The 13,987-nt window shown below is 43.6% G+C and overlaps 1 protein-coding gene across 4 annotated transcripts in view; it reads right to left on the bottom strand.

The window, feature by feature from the left end:
• The window catches only part of LOC147030784 (uncharacterized), a 206,197-nt gene that overhangs the window by 117,956 nt on the left and 74,254 nt on the right, over positions 1–13,987 (bottom strand). For 3 of the 4 annotated variants that reach the window (XM_085875196.1, XM_085875193.1, XM_085875194.1), the window contains 6 exons: positions 12,394–12,534; positions 12,047–12,146; positions 11,584–11,688; positions 9,716–9,747; positions 5,942–6,087; positions 3,355–3,416 (listed from right to left, as the gene is read on the bottom strand). In XM_085875196.1, coding sequence (XP_085731322.1) covers positions 3,355–3,416; positions 5,942–6,087; positions 9,716–9,747; positions 11,584–11,688; positions 12,047–12,146; positions 12,394–12,534 — 586 coding nt within the window. The remainder of the gene's footprint in view (positions 1–3,354; positions 3,417–5,941; positions 6,088–9,715; positions 9,748–11,583; positions 11,689–12,046; positions 12,147–12,393; positions 12,535–13,987) is intronic. The other variant, XM_085875197.1, reaches the window with a different exon arrangement.

Raw genomic sequence — 13,987 nt, 5'->3', positions numbered from 1 at the left:
TGATCGGGTCCAACGGGGCTGCGCGATAAATACCCCGCTCGGTTATCCCAAAACCAAGCGAGCTGCTTAAGCGGCTCTTTTTCAAGCGGGCCCCGTTGAGGTACAGTCTCTCGGTAGTCTACCCGCGCGTTTAATTAGGTATATCGACAATTCGGCGATTGACCCTGTAACGCGCGGGTAGAGTGTTGACTAGGCTGTGGTGTGCATCCAAAACACACCCGTAGCAGGATTTCTGCGTTGTTCTGAAAGCTGCAACTAGATTGTCCGTTCGGTGGGCGAGAGCGGCTGTCATTGGCTAGAAGCAGTCGTCCGCACGCCGGCGGGCGGAAATCAACAATATACATATTCATATACACACATATACACACACACACACACACACACACACACCTTAAGCATTGTCTTGTTTGCCTGCACACCACAAAGGGGATGGTGGTGGTAATAATTAGTTTGGGATTATGGTTAAGGAAATTGGGTGTAAAACCTTGATGTAAACCTCTGCCAGAGGGCGCCATGAGGCTTGGCACGAAAGAGGCAGGGGCGGAGCGGTGGGTCTCCTCCCGAGGGGCGGAGCGGTAGGTCGCCTCCCGAGGGGCGGAGCGGTGGGTCGCCTCCCGAGGGGCGGAGCGGTGGGTCGCCTTCCGAGGGGCGGAGCGGTGGGTCGCCTCCCCGAGCGGTGGTGCGGTGGGTCGCCCCCCGAGCGGCGGAGCGGTGGGTCGCCTCCCGAGTGGCGGAGCGGTGGGACGCCTCCCGAGCGGCGGAGCGATGGGTCGCCTCCCGAGCGGAGGAGCGGTGGGTCTCCTCCCGAGCGGCGGAGCGGGGGGTCGCCTCCTGAGCGGCGGAATGTTGGGTCGCCTCCCGAGTGGCGGATCGCCTCCCGAGGGGTGGAGCGGTGGATCGCCTTCCGAGGGGCGGAGCGGTGGATCGCCTCCCGAGCGGCGGAGCGGTGGATCGCCTCCTGAGCGGCGGAATGTTGGGTCGCCTCCCGAGTGGCGGATTGCCTCCCGAGGGGTGGAGCGGTGGATCGCCTTCCGAGGGGCGGAGCGGTGGATCGCCTCCCGAGGGGCGGAGCGGTGGATCTCCTCCCGAGGGGCGGAGCGGTGGATCGCCTCCCGAGGGGCGGAGCGGTGGATCGCCTCCCGAGGGGCGGAGCGGTGGATCGCCTCCCGAGGGGCGGAGCGGTGGATCGCCTCCCGAGGGGCGGAGCGGTGGATCGCCTCCCGAGGGGCGGAGCGGTGGATCGCCTCCCGAGGGGCGGAGCGGTGGATCGCCTCCCGAGGGGCGGAGCGGTGGATCGCCTTCCGAGGGGCGGAGCGGTGGATCGCCTCCCGAGGGGCGGAGCGGTGGAACGCCTCCCGAGGGGCGGAGCGGTGGATCGCCTCCCGAGGGGCGGAGTGGTGGATCGCCTTCCGAGGGGCGGAGCAGTGGATCGCCTCCGGAGGGGCGGAGCAGTGGAACACCTCATAGTCTGCTCGCCGCCTCATCATCTGCTGGCCTCCTCATCCCTCATCATCATCTGCTCATCCCTGCTGCCAAAAATCTGAGTTCCCCCGGCTTTATTCCCTCCGTCTGTGACTGAGTCCGGAGTGGCTACTCGTTCGATGGATTTATTCCACCCATTTGTACATAATTTATCTATTATCGATTCAGTGTTTTCCTTTTCTTCCCCATCACAACCCACCACCGTCTCCTCAGTCGTGTTCCATCCTCCCTGGTTACCTTCGCATTCTGCGAAAGGTTATGTTTTGGTCGGCGTGTATTTATTCATTTATTTATTTGTAATCTTGTGATTCGTATAACTCAAAAAGTATTAAACCGAATTGTATGAAATTTGGTGGGATGATTGGTTATTAGCCAGGAAGCATTCGATTAGATTTTGGGATCGTTCGGGTCAAAGGTCAAAGTCAAGGTCAAGGTCACGAAAAGGTCAAAATCGTCTTTTTACGATAACACGGTCAATTTTTATTCAATTTGCATGCAACTAACGCCACAATGTTCAGAATTCAACGCCTCATCTTGTGATATGCAATATGACACAATGACGCCCATACTCTTGTTACCGGTTAGGGGTCAAAGGTCAGGGGGGTCACGACCTTGAAAAATATGCGGTTTTTGTCATAACGCGGTCAATTCTTGTCCGCTTTACATGAACCCAGCACCAAAATGTTCAGAATTTAATGCCCAATCTTGTGACACAATGACGTCATAACACATGTCACCGGTTGGGGTAACATGTCGGGGGGGGTCACGCCCTTGAAAAATATGCGGTTTTCGGCATAACTCAGTCAATTCTTATTAGATTTGTATGAAACCAGCATCAAACGAGATTACCTTCTCTTGTTGAAACGTTGTATTCACCAAACTTGCGAGTGAAGACTCGCCAAAACGACGTGAGTTGATTGTTGTTTAGCCCGTAGCCCCCGAAAGTCGGGGGGGAGGGGGTCATGACATTATAGATATGTGGTTTGTGTCATAAGACCATTCATATGAAACCAGTTCCCCACACTCATACCAAGAACAAAAAAAGTAGTGGCGGCGAAGGTATGCGCTCTATGAATGCCCGTTCTAGTTCTTTTTATTATTGTGGTTCTGGAAATAAACCCGTTGGGTTCAAGAGCTTAAGGTTTCTCACGTCTCTCCTCATGACCCGCGTGCGCGCAGTCTGCCATTAATTCGGAATGCTTCAGTAGAGCCACTCGGGACATCGCGGGACTTTGACCTCCCGCCGCGACGAGCTCGACGTTTGTTGAGCCGTCGACGCTATAAAAGTTAAAATTTGCTTTGAATTATCAAAGTAAAACCTTTTCTTCTTTATAATACTATGATTGCCATCTTCTGATGTAAAGATGATGAACTTGTAGGCCACATGTTCATTACTCGTGCTAATTTAGAATTCCAATCTGAAATGATCACATCAATGTAAAATAATGGCGGCATTTGAAAATAGATTTTGAATTGTCACAAATGTAAGAGAATAAATTTTTTTTAAGCAAAATTTGCAAAATTAGTACATTCTTATTCAAAGCTTGAATGAAAGTAAACATCCAAGCGGTACTTATCACAATTCAACTTCAAACTTTCAGCCAAACCTGTTATGACAGTGCAATCCAAAGTAACTCACTGAAAACTACCCCACAAAATATTCTGATTAACTATCCCCCCCCCCCCATGGCAGGCAAAATCGAGTCAATATAAAAGGAAAAAAACAATCGGTACAACCACCAAAGCAAAAAAATTGTTTTCTCCACTTTCCAACCCTACATTTGTATGCTTAACATTGCAAACACTTTGCAGAACGAATGCATGCATTGACGTTTAACAGGGTAGAGATATTGTATCAAATTGCATCATTACCTTGTCACCAGCATCAAAGACGGGCGGTATGCACAGAGCAGCGGAGCCGGCCTGCCTCATATCTTCAGCATATGGATTGCAAAGAAAAGGGAAGCAATTGATGTCCTTCATAAAATTATTTCAAAGCAGAACAAATGAAATGTTCTAAAAATGGTGCAGTGTGATCAGAAATCTGTGCTCATCAAAAACGAGTATGACGTTGGTTTCTTTATTGTTATACATGGTGTAGGTTCACAATTAAAGAGTTAGGACACAGAACATATCAGGACACAACATAATGAGAACAGCAGGAGAAAGGGGAAATGCCAATAGCAGGGCAGATGGAGAAGGTAGACAAACAAGGGATGAAGGAAACGATTAGGGAGAGGAGGAGAACGCAAGGGCTGGACAAGATGGCTACATCAGCAAAATTTTGGGAGGGTGGGGGTGGTTTAACAGGTGTAGAAAAGATCATGGCTTTGGATGGGAGATGAACTGAGATGGTGGTGAACAGCTGTCTTGAAGACGGGAAGGGAAGAATGCAATCGAAGAGAGTGTGGAAGGCAGTTCCACAGGCAGAAAGAGAGAGGAATAAATGAGTGGAGGTAAGCAGTGTTTCTGGATTTAGGCAGTTTTACTCAGACGGGGTTGCTGGTGGACCGTGTGCGTCCTGTAGCTACTTGGGGGTGGGGTGGGGGAACAAGAGCAAATGCAGGGCAGTGAGTGTAAGACCAGAAATGAGGCATAAGAAGACAGAGACACCACCAACCTGTCGACAATGGCGAAGTGATGGGCCCATAGACTCAGCATCATCATGAGAGATTCCAATGATCTTGAAGGCCTTGATTTCCACGGCATCAAGCTGAGCAAGATGTGAGGCAGGGGAGCCAGTCCGTGCCTGGTGTTGGCTTAATGGTTAGGGTGGTAGGCTTGATACCAAGGCCATGAGTTCAAATCCCACTTGGCCATTGAATTAATACTAGGTGGGGTTGCCTAAGCCTGTCATCCTTCGGAGGTCAGCCAAATGAGTACCAGCTTGCTGGAATGATTGAGCCATTCAAGTATCCTGCGTCGGAGTGGTGACCCATCCAGGATTGTGCCCAATAGCCCAGGAGACTGCCTCAGCAGCTCTGACGCTCTGTGGAGAGTATGGTCCCAATAGATGGATGGAGCCAGTCCAGAGGGGAGGGCAGTACTTCATGAAGCTGCAGATGAAAGCCTTGTTGGTGACAGGAGCTCAGGTGTACCAAGGAAGGACTTTGCATGATGGAGGATGCCCAGTCAACATCTGGCTTAGGAGGCCAACCTTGAAATGTGGCTTGCCTCGGAGAGATCATGGCTGAGAGTGATACCCAAGAGTATGAACCTCTGAGACAGTTGTTGAGAAGGCAGATGGGATGGTTTGCGGAACGATCCTTTCGGAGAGAGAGAGAGTGAGTGTGTGGGATTTCTCAGGGTTAAAAGGTGTATTCCAAGTGTTTGAGCAGTTTTTGATTTTGTCAATGTCTGAGGAGAGGGAAGATGCTGCTGCCTGTCTGTCAAAGGATGAGGGATGACACACAGAGTGGAGTCATCAGCAAAGTTATGAAGAGGATTTTCCAGAGAGTCAGTGAGATCATTGATGAATATTAGAAATAGGATGGGGCCTAGAACACGGCTTTGGGGTACTCCAGGCTTGACAGGGAGATGAGAAGAAAGGTTTCCGTTGAAAGCCACATGTTGGCTGAATGGAGGAAGAGAGTGTGGAGAATGGAGAATGGAGGAAGTTAGTAATCCAAGAGTTGAGTTGGCCTTGGATTCCATAGGCAGACAGTTTTGAGAGCAAGACAGGATGCCAGACTGTATCAAAAGCTCAAGATATGGTCAGAGAGACAACCGTGATGTCGTGTCTGATATTGAGGGCCTCCGTGCATTGGTGAGGATACTAGTCTGGTTCAAATCGAGATGAAGGCAGCGGTACAAGGGATTTGGATCCAAAGTTCATGGAAGTCGAGCAAGTTTCAGAAGAAATGCCCCATCACTATTGGATTGTTGTTAAAAATCCGGCTGGTTCAATCACTTTCAGGGAGGGCATAATATACTTGCCCCACCCAGTCTGGTCAACATTTGGTGCTAGTCCACTCATTGTGGTTGACTGTTATTCACTTCCAGAGGTAAAGGTGGTCATTCTTAATGACAACAGGTCTTACCCTTCTCCAGCTGTTTCTACTATAAATTAAAAATAATAATAGTAATAATTAAATTATTAATAACAATGAAATGATTAACAGTGACATGTTTACCATAACAATGTATTACTTTTACAAACCAAAGGGGGGCGGGGGGGGGAGGTCCGGATTCGATGAGAAAATTGAAGGAATTTGGTAAGGAGAGGGGGAAACAGGAAACATGTGGAACAGTTGGAGGGATAGGAAAGGGGAATACACATTGCAAAAGCAAAATAAAAAAAATGGAGGAGGAGGGGGAGGGCAAGGTTCAAAAAAATCATTTTTGCATCTTATGTGGTGAGGACCATTTGCTTAACAAGTAAACTAAAAACGTGAGATGAGCAATTGACAAAGGAGCTGTAACTAATAGCCTTGCAGTGTCAATACTGCGCATCACTCACCAGACTCTGGCCAGGTGGGTAGTATCCCGTTCAAGGCTCCCTGGTTGCCACGTTTTAGTACAGACACACACACAGGCTGTGTCCTGTTGCAGCCATTCAGACTGGCATCATGGAGCCAGTCCTGTTGGGGAACTCGTTCACCTGCCCTAAGGCAAAACAATGGCAACATACATTTTTTTTTGCAAAATCACACACAAGATAAAACAAACGACAAACATCACACAACACATGTCTTTCTGATTTAGTGGGAAATCTGCTAAACTATTTTTTTTATTGGTGAAACCTTCAGAGCGAATTTTCAAAGATTTAAGCTTTTTCATTGGTTGCTTGGAGACATATAGTACAGCATGTAGAAAAACCGTTAAAATGACAGTTTCTGTATTTCAATAAAAGCTTGATTCAGTGGGAAATAAAATGGGCATGCTGGGTACTGTCTGTGTAATCTGCAAGGTCAGGCATGTATGTATTCACCAGTAATGTGAAGTCACATTAAAGCATTTTTATACAATGGAATGTGGTCGTCAGATTATGAATGTATCATCATATATGAAAATCCATACCATTGAAGGTAAACATCTACAGGTAAAGCTGTTTTGAAGTGAGATTGCATAGCCAGATTGACCGACTGGACACAGCTGAGCTTGTGGATCGACTCATAGGGATCCACATCTAACATTGTGGACCCAAGTTGAGAGAGGTTCTGTGCTGAAAGGATTTTGAAGCCTCGATGAAGAATGGAATCTGGCTGATGATTTGGGCCGTCAGAAAATCAGTCACTCACCTGTCAGTCACGTGTTATTTAGGCATATAATTATTTTACTGCTACTGGTCAACATATTATTAAATAATTGACATAAGGAACAGTTTTAGGAACAGAAACGATGCTTGTACATAGGCAACAGGTCAAGAGGTCAAATGTAAGGGAATCTGTGGAACCTCAGAAAGGGACATGGAATAGGTCATGAAAAGCTATAAAATGGGGGGGGGTGTGGGTGAGGGGAGAGGGAATCCATGTCTGTTTCAACAGTTTAACATCTATAATTATTTCCTCATCAATGTAAGGCCCTGTAATTTGCAAAATAAGTAAATAAATAAATAAATAAAACAAAGAATTGGGAACACAAATGTGAAACAAAGGCTAGCAATACATTGCTAGGTCAAGTGAATCACAGGACATGAGCAGTCCTTGTTTTGTTGTTTTTTGATTACATACAGTACATTGTTAACGCCAAATAATCTGTGTTGAGTGTTCATTTAATGAGCCATAGTGCAATCTTGATTATGAAAAACAATGCCAAATAGGGCAATTTTAATCCATAACTTGTTTTCATAATTAATAATTTCTTGCCACATTGTCACAGCTTGGAAATGTACAATTGTCTTCTCAAAGGAAACCTCAAGTTAATGCAACAATAATAGGAAGAAAAATAAATAATTATCCTCAAGTGAAAATTGCAATATGTTGAATGGCGAAGTCCACGTTAAATAACAAAACAAAATTAATGAATGAGTGCAAATAAAATTAGTCAGACGCCTTGCTCGAATGAAGCAAAGGGGTGTTTCCACCCTCCCTTCCCCCTTTTCAAAAAGTGCCCTGCCCCCTGAAAATATATAGAGAACACTGAATCATTAACCCCCCCCACCCCCCCCCCCCAAAAAAAAACTGCCTGGACCCTGTCTGTGATTTGCCATTTTTGACTTTTGGCATCAATTCCTTTGTCAGCGACACAAATCCGACGCCAATAAATAAATAATTCATCTCGTAACCATTCGTACCGGGATGGCACCCCTCCTGCCTCCACCCCGGGCCATGGTTAATGCTACCATTCCGCTCACAAATTCCCCTTCTGAATTTGACTTGCATCCTGCTCCCCTACCCCCTCCCTTTTATTTCAAGCTGGAGATCTGTTCATGAATGCCTTGTTCACACTGCAATGTCATATCATGTCATGTCATGGGGTATAACCTTTGAGCAGTGCCAAACAGCCAGACTTGTTCTTCTATCTGCACCTCCACCCTGACACATGTAATTAGTTAGCCGTTTGCATGCACAAGAGCAAAACCATTTTTAGGCCCACAAAACAATTTGCCTGCACTTTTCATCTTGGTTTTATACCTCGCAATGGTGTGCAAGTAATAATATAAGCAAATCAATGGTACACAACATGAAGAAACATTTGTCAAATAATGATGATAATGATGGGTACTGCACTGTACAGTGGTGCAGTGCAGTACCCATCATCATCATCATCATCATCATCATTTTGGTTTATTGAGAACTTCAAACACTGGACAAGTCAGACCAAAGACTGTTATTTGTCAAGTTTACAATGATAAAACAGTGTTCCATAAAACTTACAAACACTTACGTACATATAAACGATAATATTAATAATAAAGAGTAATTTTATGATAAATATAGAAATCATAATATATAGATAAGCCCATACCACACAACTGGTTTTAATTTGCCCCGAGGCATCGAAATGCAAAATTAATTCTAAAAATGAACATTAAATGTTGCACTTTAAATCACACGATTGTTTAAAATTCAAAGATTATTCAGTTCTGTCTGTCTGAGCATCACCCTAGTTTGGCTGTCTGTCTTAGCAGAATATCTCAAAAAGTTAAATCCAAATCCAAAGATGCAAATCCTAAAATCTTAAATTAATTCTTCCCGATTGAGAGATGGGGGCAAAAGCGATATAGAGCATGATATTTCAAAAACTTGTGAACAGATTATGCCAAAACTTGGTGGATGAGTTGGTTAGGTGACAACAACAAGCCAATTAGATTTTGGTTCAGGTACGGATGCAGATCCGGCCTTTCAGTAGGCTACAAAATGTAAACTGTTCAACCTGGCGGAGGTATGTACTCTACCTAGTGCCGTTCTAGTGACCTCCGCCACCGAAGGTGGATGGATGTTATGTTTTTAACTCTATTTCTTTGTCTGTGAGCAGGATATCTCAAAAGGTTATGGATGGATTTGGAGGAAAGTTGGTGGTGGATGTGTGACACAAACAAATTGATGAGATTTTGGTGAAGATATAGATCCATATACTATAATTTTTAAGTGATTCTTCACCATTCAGACACAGGGGAAAAAATGATATATAGAATAATATCTTAAAGAGTTGTGGACAGTTTATGCAAAAGTGGGTAGATGAGTTGGGTAGATGACAAAAAGACGCCGATTAGATTTTTGTTCAGATCAGGATGCACAGCCGGCCGCAAACTGTTCAACCTGGCAGAGATATATGCTCTACCGAGTGCATTTCTAGTTTTTATATCGTTTTATGCCGACATACGATTCGCTATGGAATTAACTTCTATTATTTGGGACTTTATAATGTTTTGAGGCTGTACGCGAGCTGTAAATACAGAGTAAAGTGAAATGCGAATATAATAGCAAACCAGGAAGTAATGGCAAGTATAACGTCATGAGGTTGGTTGACGTAGCTGGAAACGTGATGACGTATGGTCCAAGAGAGTGCAGGAGGACATGTATTTTCCGTGGTTGGCTTGCAGGGTTTAATGAGTCTCTACATCCATATTGAATGTGTGGTTTAGGGGAGGTAGGCTGAAGTGGAAAAGCAGTTTGTGGTCCTAAACGTGGTGCGATTGAGTCATACGTGTATTGTTAATGATACCTGGAAAAAAAAACATGGCAGCTACAAAAGACAGTTTATAAATTGCAAGGCCAGGAATTCCTGTTTGAGAAATGCAAAATGACAAACTGTTTCTGTTTTTTTTTAAAGCTTTATTAAAACTTACCCACTTCCTGGAGGCTGTTTCAGTTGTACATGCTGTGTGGAGGAAAAAACAAAAAAAAGTCGGTACTTCCACAAACATGAACCCAAATATTACAAGAGTACAGTGGCCTGCAAAAGTACTCACCCCCTACCAATAATGCCACATTTAGATAAATTACAAATGATGGAGAAACATTTTCTCCAAATGATTTTTTATATTCATTGCTGAAGAGATCAAAATAAACTGTTATAGTTGAAGGAGGTTACATGTCAGGAACACCTGAAAGAAAACATGTAAAAATAAAAAAATGACCGTTTTTACAGCCATTTTTCCCTGCTGTGCAGGGGTTTGGCTTTTTCTTGAGGCAATGTTTTATGGCCGGATGCCCTTCCTGACGCCAAGCCTGGTCGCCTCTTACGACACACAGGGATATGGTACACCTATTCTAACCGGGGCATAAACCGGGACCAGTACACTGGCACTCATTTCGCCGACCTCGGAAGGATGACAGGCTGAGTCAACCCCCTGGTGTTAATTCAGCAGCCAACGGGGCTTGAACTCAGGACCCTGGGATCCCAAGCCACCATCCTAACCACTAAGCCAACACCAGGCTTGTGAAAAAAAAACATGTACAAATCAAAATTTACTGGTTGTAAAAGTATTCACCCCTCAAGTCAGTACTTAGTGGAAGCACAGTTCACATCAATGACTGCGAGTCTTTTTGGGTCGATCTCTACCAGCTTTGCACAAATGGGTTCAAGTCAGGACTTTGACTGGGCCACTCAAGAACATATATTTTATTTTTATCCAGCCACTCCAGTGTGACTTTAGCTTTGTGCTTTGGATCATTGGCCTGCTGAAATGTGAATCTCCGACTCGGTTTCAGATTCATGGCCGACTCCGGCATGTTTTCATCAAGAATTCTCTTGTACTTTGGACCACTCATTGTCCCTTCCCCCCTGACAAGCTTGCCAGTCCCTGCTGATGAAAAGCAGCCCCATAATATGATGCTGCCACTCCCATGCTTGACAGTATAGGGAAGGTGTTGATTGGGTGATGTGCAGTGTTAGGCTTGCACCAGACATAACACTTTGAATTCAGACCAAAAAGTTAAATTTTTGTCTCGTCTGACCACAATACTTATCGCCACATGCCTACAGTATCATTAAGATGTTTTTTTGCAAACTCCATACAAGCTTTCAGATGTGTCTTCTTCAGCAATGGCTTCTTACTTGCCACCTGTCCATAGAGGCAAACATTCTGAACGGAATGGGATGTTGTTGATTCATGAACACTGACCTCCATCTCGGACATAGAGCCTTGCAGATCTTACATTCAATGTGGGATTTACAGTGACATCCAGAACCAGTTTCCTGCTTGCCCGGCTGCCAAGTTTGGTTGGGCGACCTGATCTGGGTCGAGTCTGGGTGGTATGATATGTCTTCCACTTCTTAACGATGGAGTTCACCGTACTCAAAGGGATGAGTGAGTTTGGAATCTTCTTATAACCCTCTCCTTAACAGTGCTTCTCCACCACTTTATGTCGGACTTCTTTGAAGAGCTTTGGAAAGCTCCTTGATCTTCATATTTGCCTTGTTTATTTACCAAATGAGTTGCATCTTAAAACTCCTTGGATAAGTGGGGCAGCTAAACTTTTAAGTTAAACCACTGAATACATACAGGGAAAACCTATTACATAATTCATCTGCATTTTTTTGGCTTTATCACATTGGAGTAGTTTGAGAAGACTCCACATATTAAGTTTTATTTGAAAGCATCATAAAATAAGCTCAGGTGGCATCAAAATGGGAAAACTTTGTAGGGGGATGAATACTTTTGCAGGCCACTGTATCTTTTAAATCTGTCTGCAATCAATAAAAGAGCCTCACAGTCTGGTTGAAAATTCTCTCCCGGATGCGCTTGTACTCTTCTTCACGTTCCTCAAAGGACTTGCTTCGTTTGTCCAATGTTAGTGATGTTGGCCGGTTTTCCTGCTAGTAAATGAAAACTAACATGTTGCTCCAAATACATCCAGAACCACACGGTCAAAGGCACTTATGAGTTTTGACATACACTAATTGATGAGTACTGACAAATAACCAGGAAAAAAATACCTGGTAATTTGGAAATAGCCAAAGCAACAAAAATAACAAAATATAAGTCCAAGAGAATCATAAGGAGAAGGCAGTTAAGTCATCATATTTATATTTCTGAGTAATGAGCACAAGAAAAGCCAAAACAAAGTCTTTAGTAATACAAGTTCAACCCACAACGAGATCAAAATAAATTTTTAAATTATCAAGCTCATGGAATGATAAAACACACCAATGATGCAACATGGCAGCCACTTACCTGCTGGCTCCCAGGAGGGGGGCTGTTTCGTTTCAATATCTGCTTCTTTTGTGTGGTGGTGCAATCTTGCGTCAGACACTCAGCTAGGCGCCGTGGAGGCCTGGACATCCAGACAGAGAAATAGTCACAGACACAATCGAGGCCCATCAGTGCCAGTCCTACCCTTTTCCACCCATCCTCCCCAACATCTTACCATATCTCTTTACTTAAATTTATCCCATACCCCTTCATTTTATAATTTTTAGTCATTTTTTGTGCAGAAGCACCATAATACAGGGGAACAGGCAGAAAAGGAACATACAAAAAGGAAACCACAATGAGATACACTCAAACCAAAGATAGCTCACATGCAGGTGTTGCTGGTCTTCTGAAGAAATATGGCAGCACCACTGACATCCAGAGAATGTTCCAATCCAAACAGTGCGGCCATTCGGTGTGCCAGAAGCCGGTAATAGGATATCATTGGCTGAAGTGTATGGCTCTGCATGCTGCAAAATAAGCATCAGACTTAGGTGTGAAAGAGAACACGGTGATCAATGAGTCAGTCTTCAATGAACGTTTTGCACACACCACCAAACATGAAGTGGAGAGCTCATATAACATGATAGCCCATGCAATGTTACTTCAATTTTAATAAAATAATGATTTTAATGATTGTTAACAAAAAAAAAAAATCTGAAAGTTTTGTGTTGTAGTCGACAAGCAGTTCCGAACAGCATTCTTCAACAACACCCGATTGAACATTTATTTAAATTGAAGTATTGCAAAACTGGAGGTTTTTGTAAGTATGACAGGCAATTTGTGTCCTCCATTCTTCAAGTATATAATTAAATTTAAATAAAACAAAGATTGTAAAAGTCATAAAAATAAATAAATTCCGTTTTTACCCCCAATTTTACGCAGTTTCCATGACATCTCCCTATCTAACACATTACATTAGTTATTCCTGTCTGTTGTACATGCCCATTATAACGTCCTTATAAAAACAGTGTTTCCTGTTTGGAATGATTTTTTTGGGAGGGAGTGGGATATTGTAATCGTCCGGTTTGTTTGTCTGTTTGTTTGTCTGTTAGCAACTTTACGGCAAAAGGGCTTCAACAAACACTATCAAATTTAATCCACAGGTGGACAATGAACCTTGGACGACCCCATTAACTTTTGGATCCAATTGGATCAAAGGTCAAGGTCAAGGTCACGAAAAGATCAAAATCGTTTTTCGCTCATAACCGTCAAAAATGATCTGATTTACTTCAAACTAAGCTTTTCGTGAACCTTATTCTATTTGTCACTTATAATCCTACCCATTCCTATAGCGAACAAGGACAAATGTGTCCACGAGCAGCGTCCTAAAGATTTTGTCGGCTAAAAAAATATATATATTTTTACATTTTTTAAAAAACAACAACAACAACAACTTCCGATATTTCGTCACGTGCCTTGATTAAGCCAATAGCAAAACGCGTCATAATGTATTTACGTATTTACGATATATAGTGTATTTACGAAATTACAATACATTAAATGGAATAATCTTTAAATAGTAACGTGAACTTTTCGAAACTTTAAAGCAAATGTCCGAATATATTTAAAAGTTCATGATAGACACTTTCAAAAGGCACCGTCTTTGTGAGGATGTGTACATGAGCTCAGTATTTAAGGAGATCCGGATCTTGTATATACAAGAGCCGAGTCCTCGAGATTAAGGTTTTGGAAGAAGAAGAAGAAGAAGAAGAAGAAGAAGAAGAAGAAGAAGAAGAAGAAGAAGAAGAAAAAGAAGAAGAAGAAGAAGAAGAAGAAGAAGAAGAAGAAGAAGAAGAAGAAGAAGAAGAAGAAGAAGAAGAAGAAGAAGAAGAAGAAGAAGAAGAAGAAGAAGAAGAAGAAGAAGAAGAAGAAGAAGAAGAAGAAGAAGAAGAAGAAGAAGAAGAAGAAGAAGAAGAAGAA

Source organism: Eptatretus burgeri, chromosome 3 (genome assembly GCF_056783735.1).
Source record: "Eptatretus burgeri isolate ZD-2024b chromosome 3, Ebu_testis_v1, whole genome shotgun sequence".
Taxonomy (NCBI): Eukaryota; Metazoa; Chordata; class Myxini; order Myxiniformes; family Myxinidae; genus Eptatretus; species Eptatretus burgeri.
Note: the sequence above shows the minus strand (reverse complement) of the source record. Positions and strands in the feature narration are given on the sequence as shown.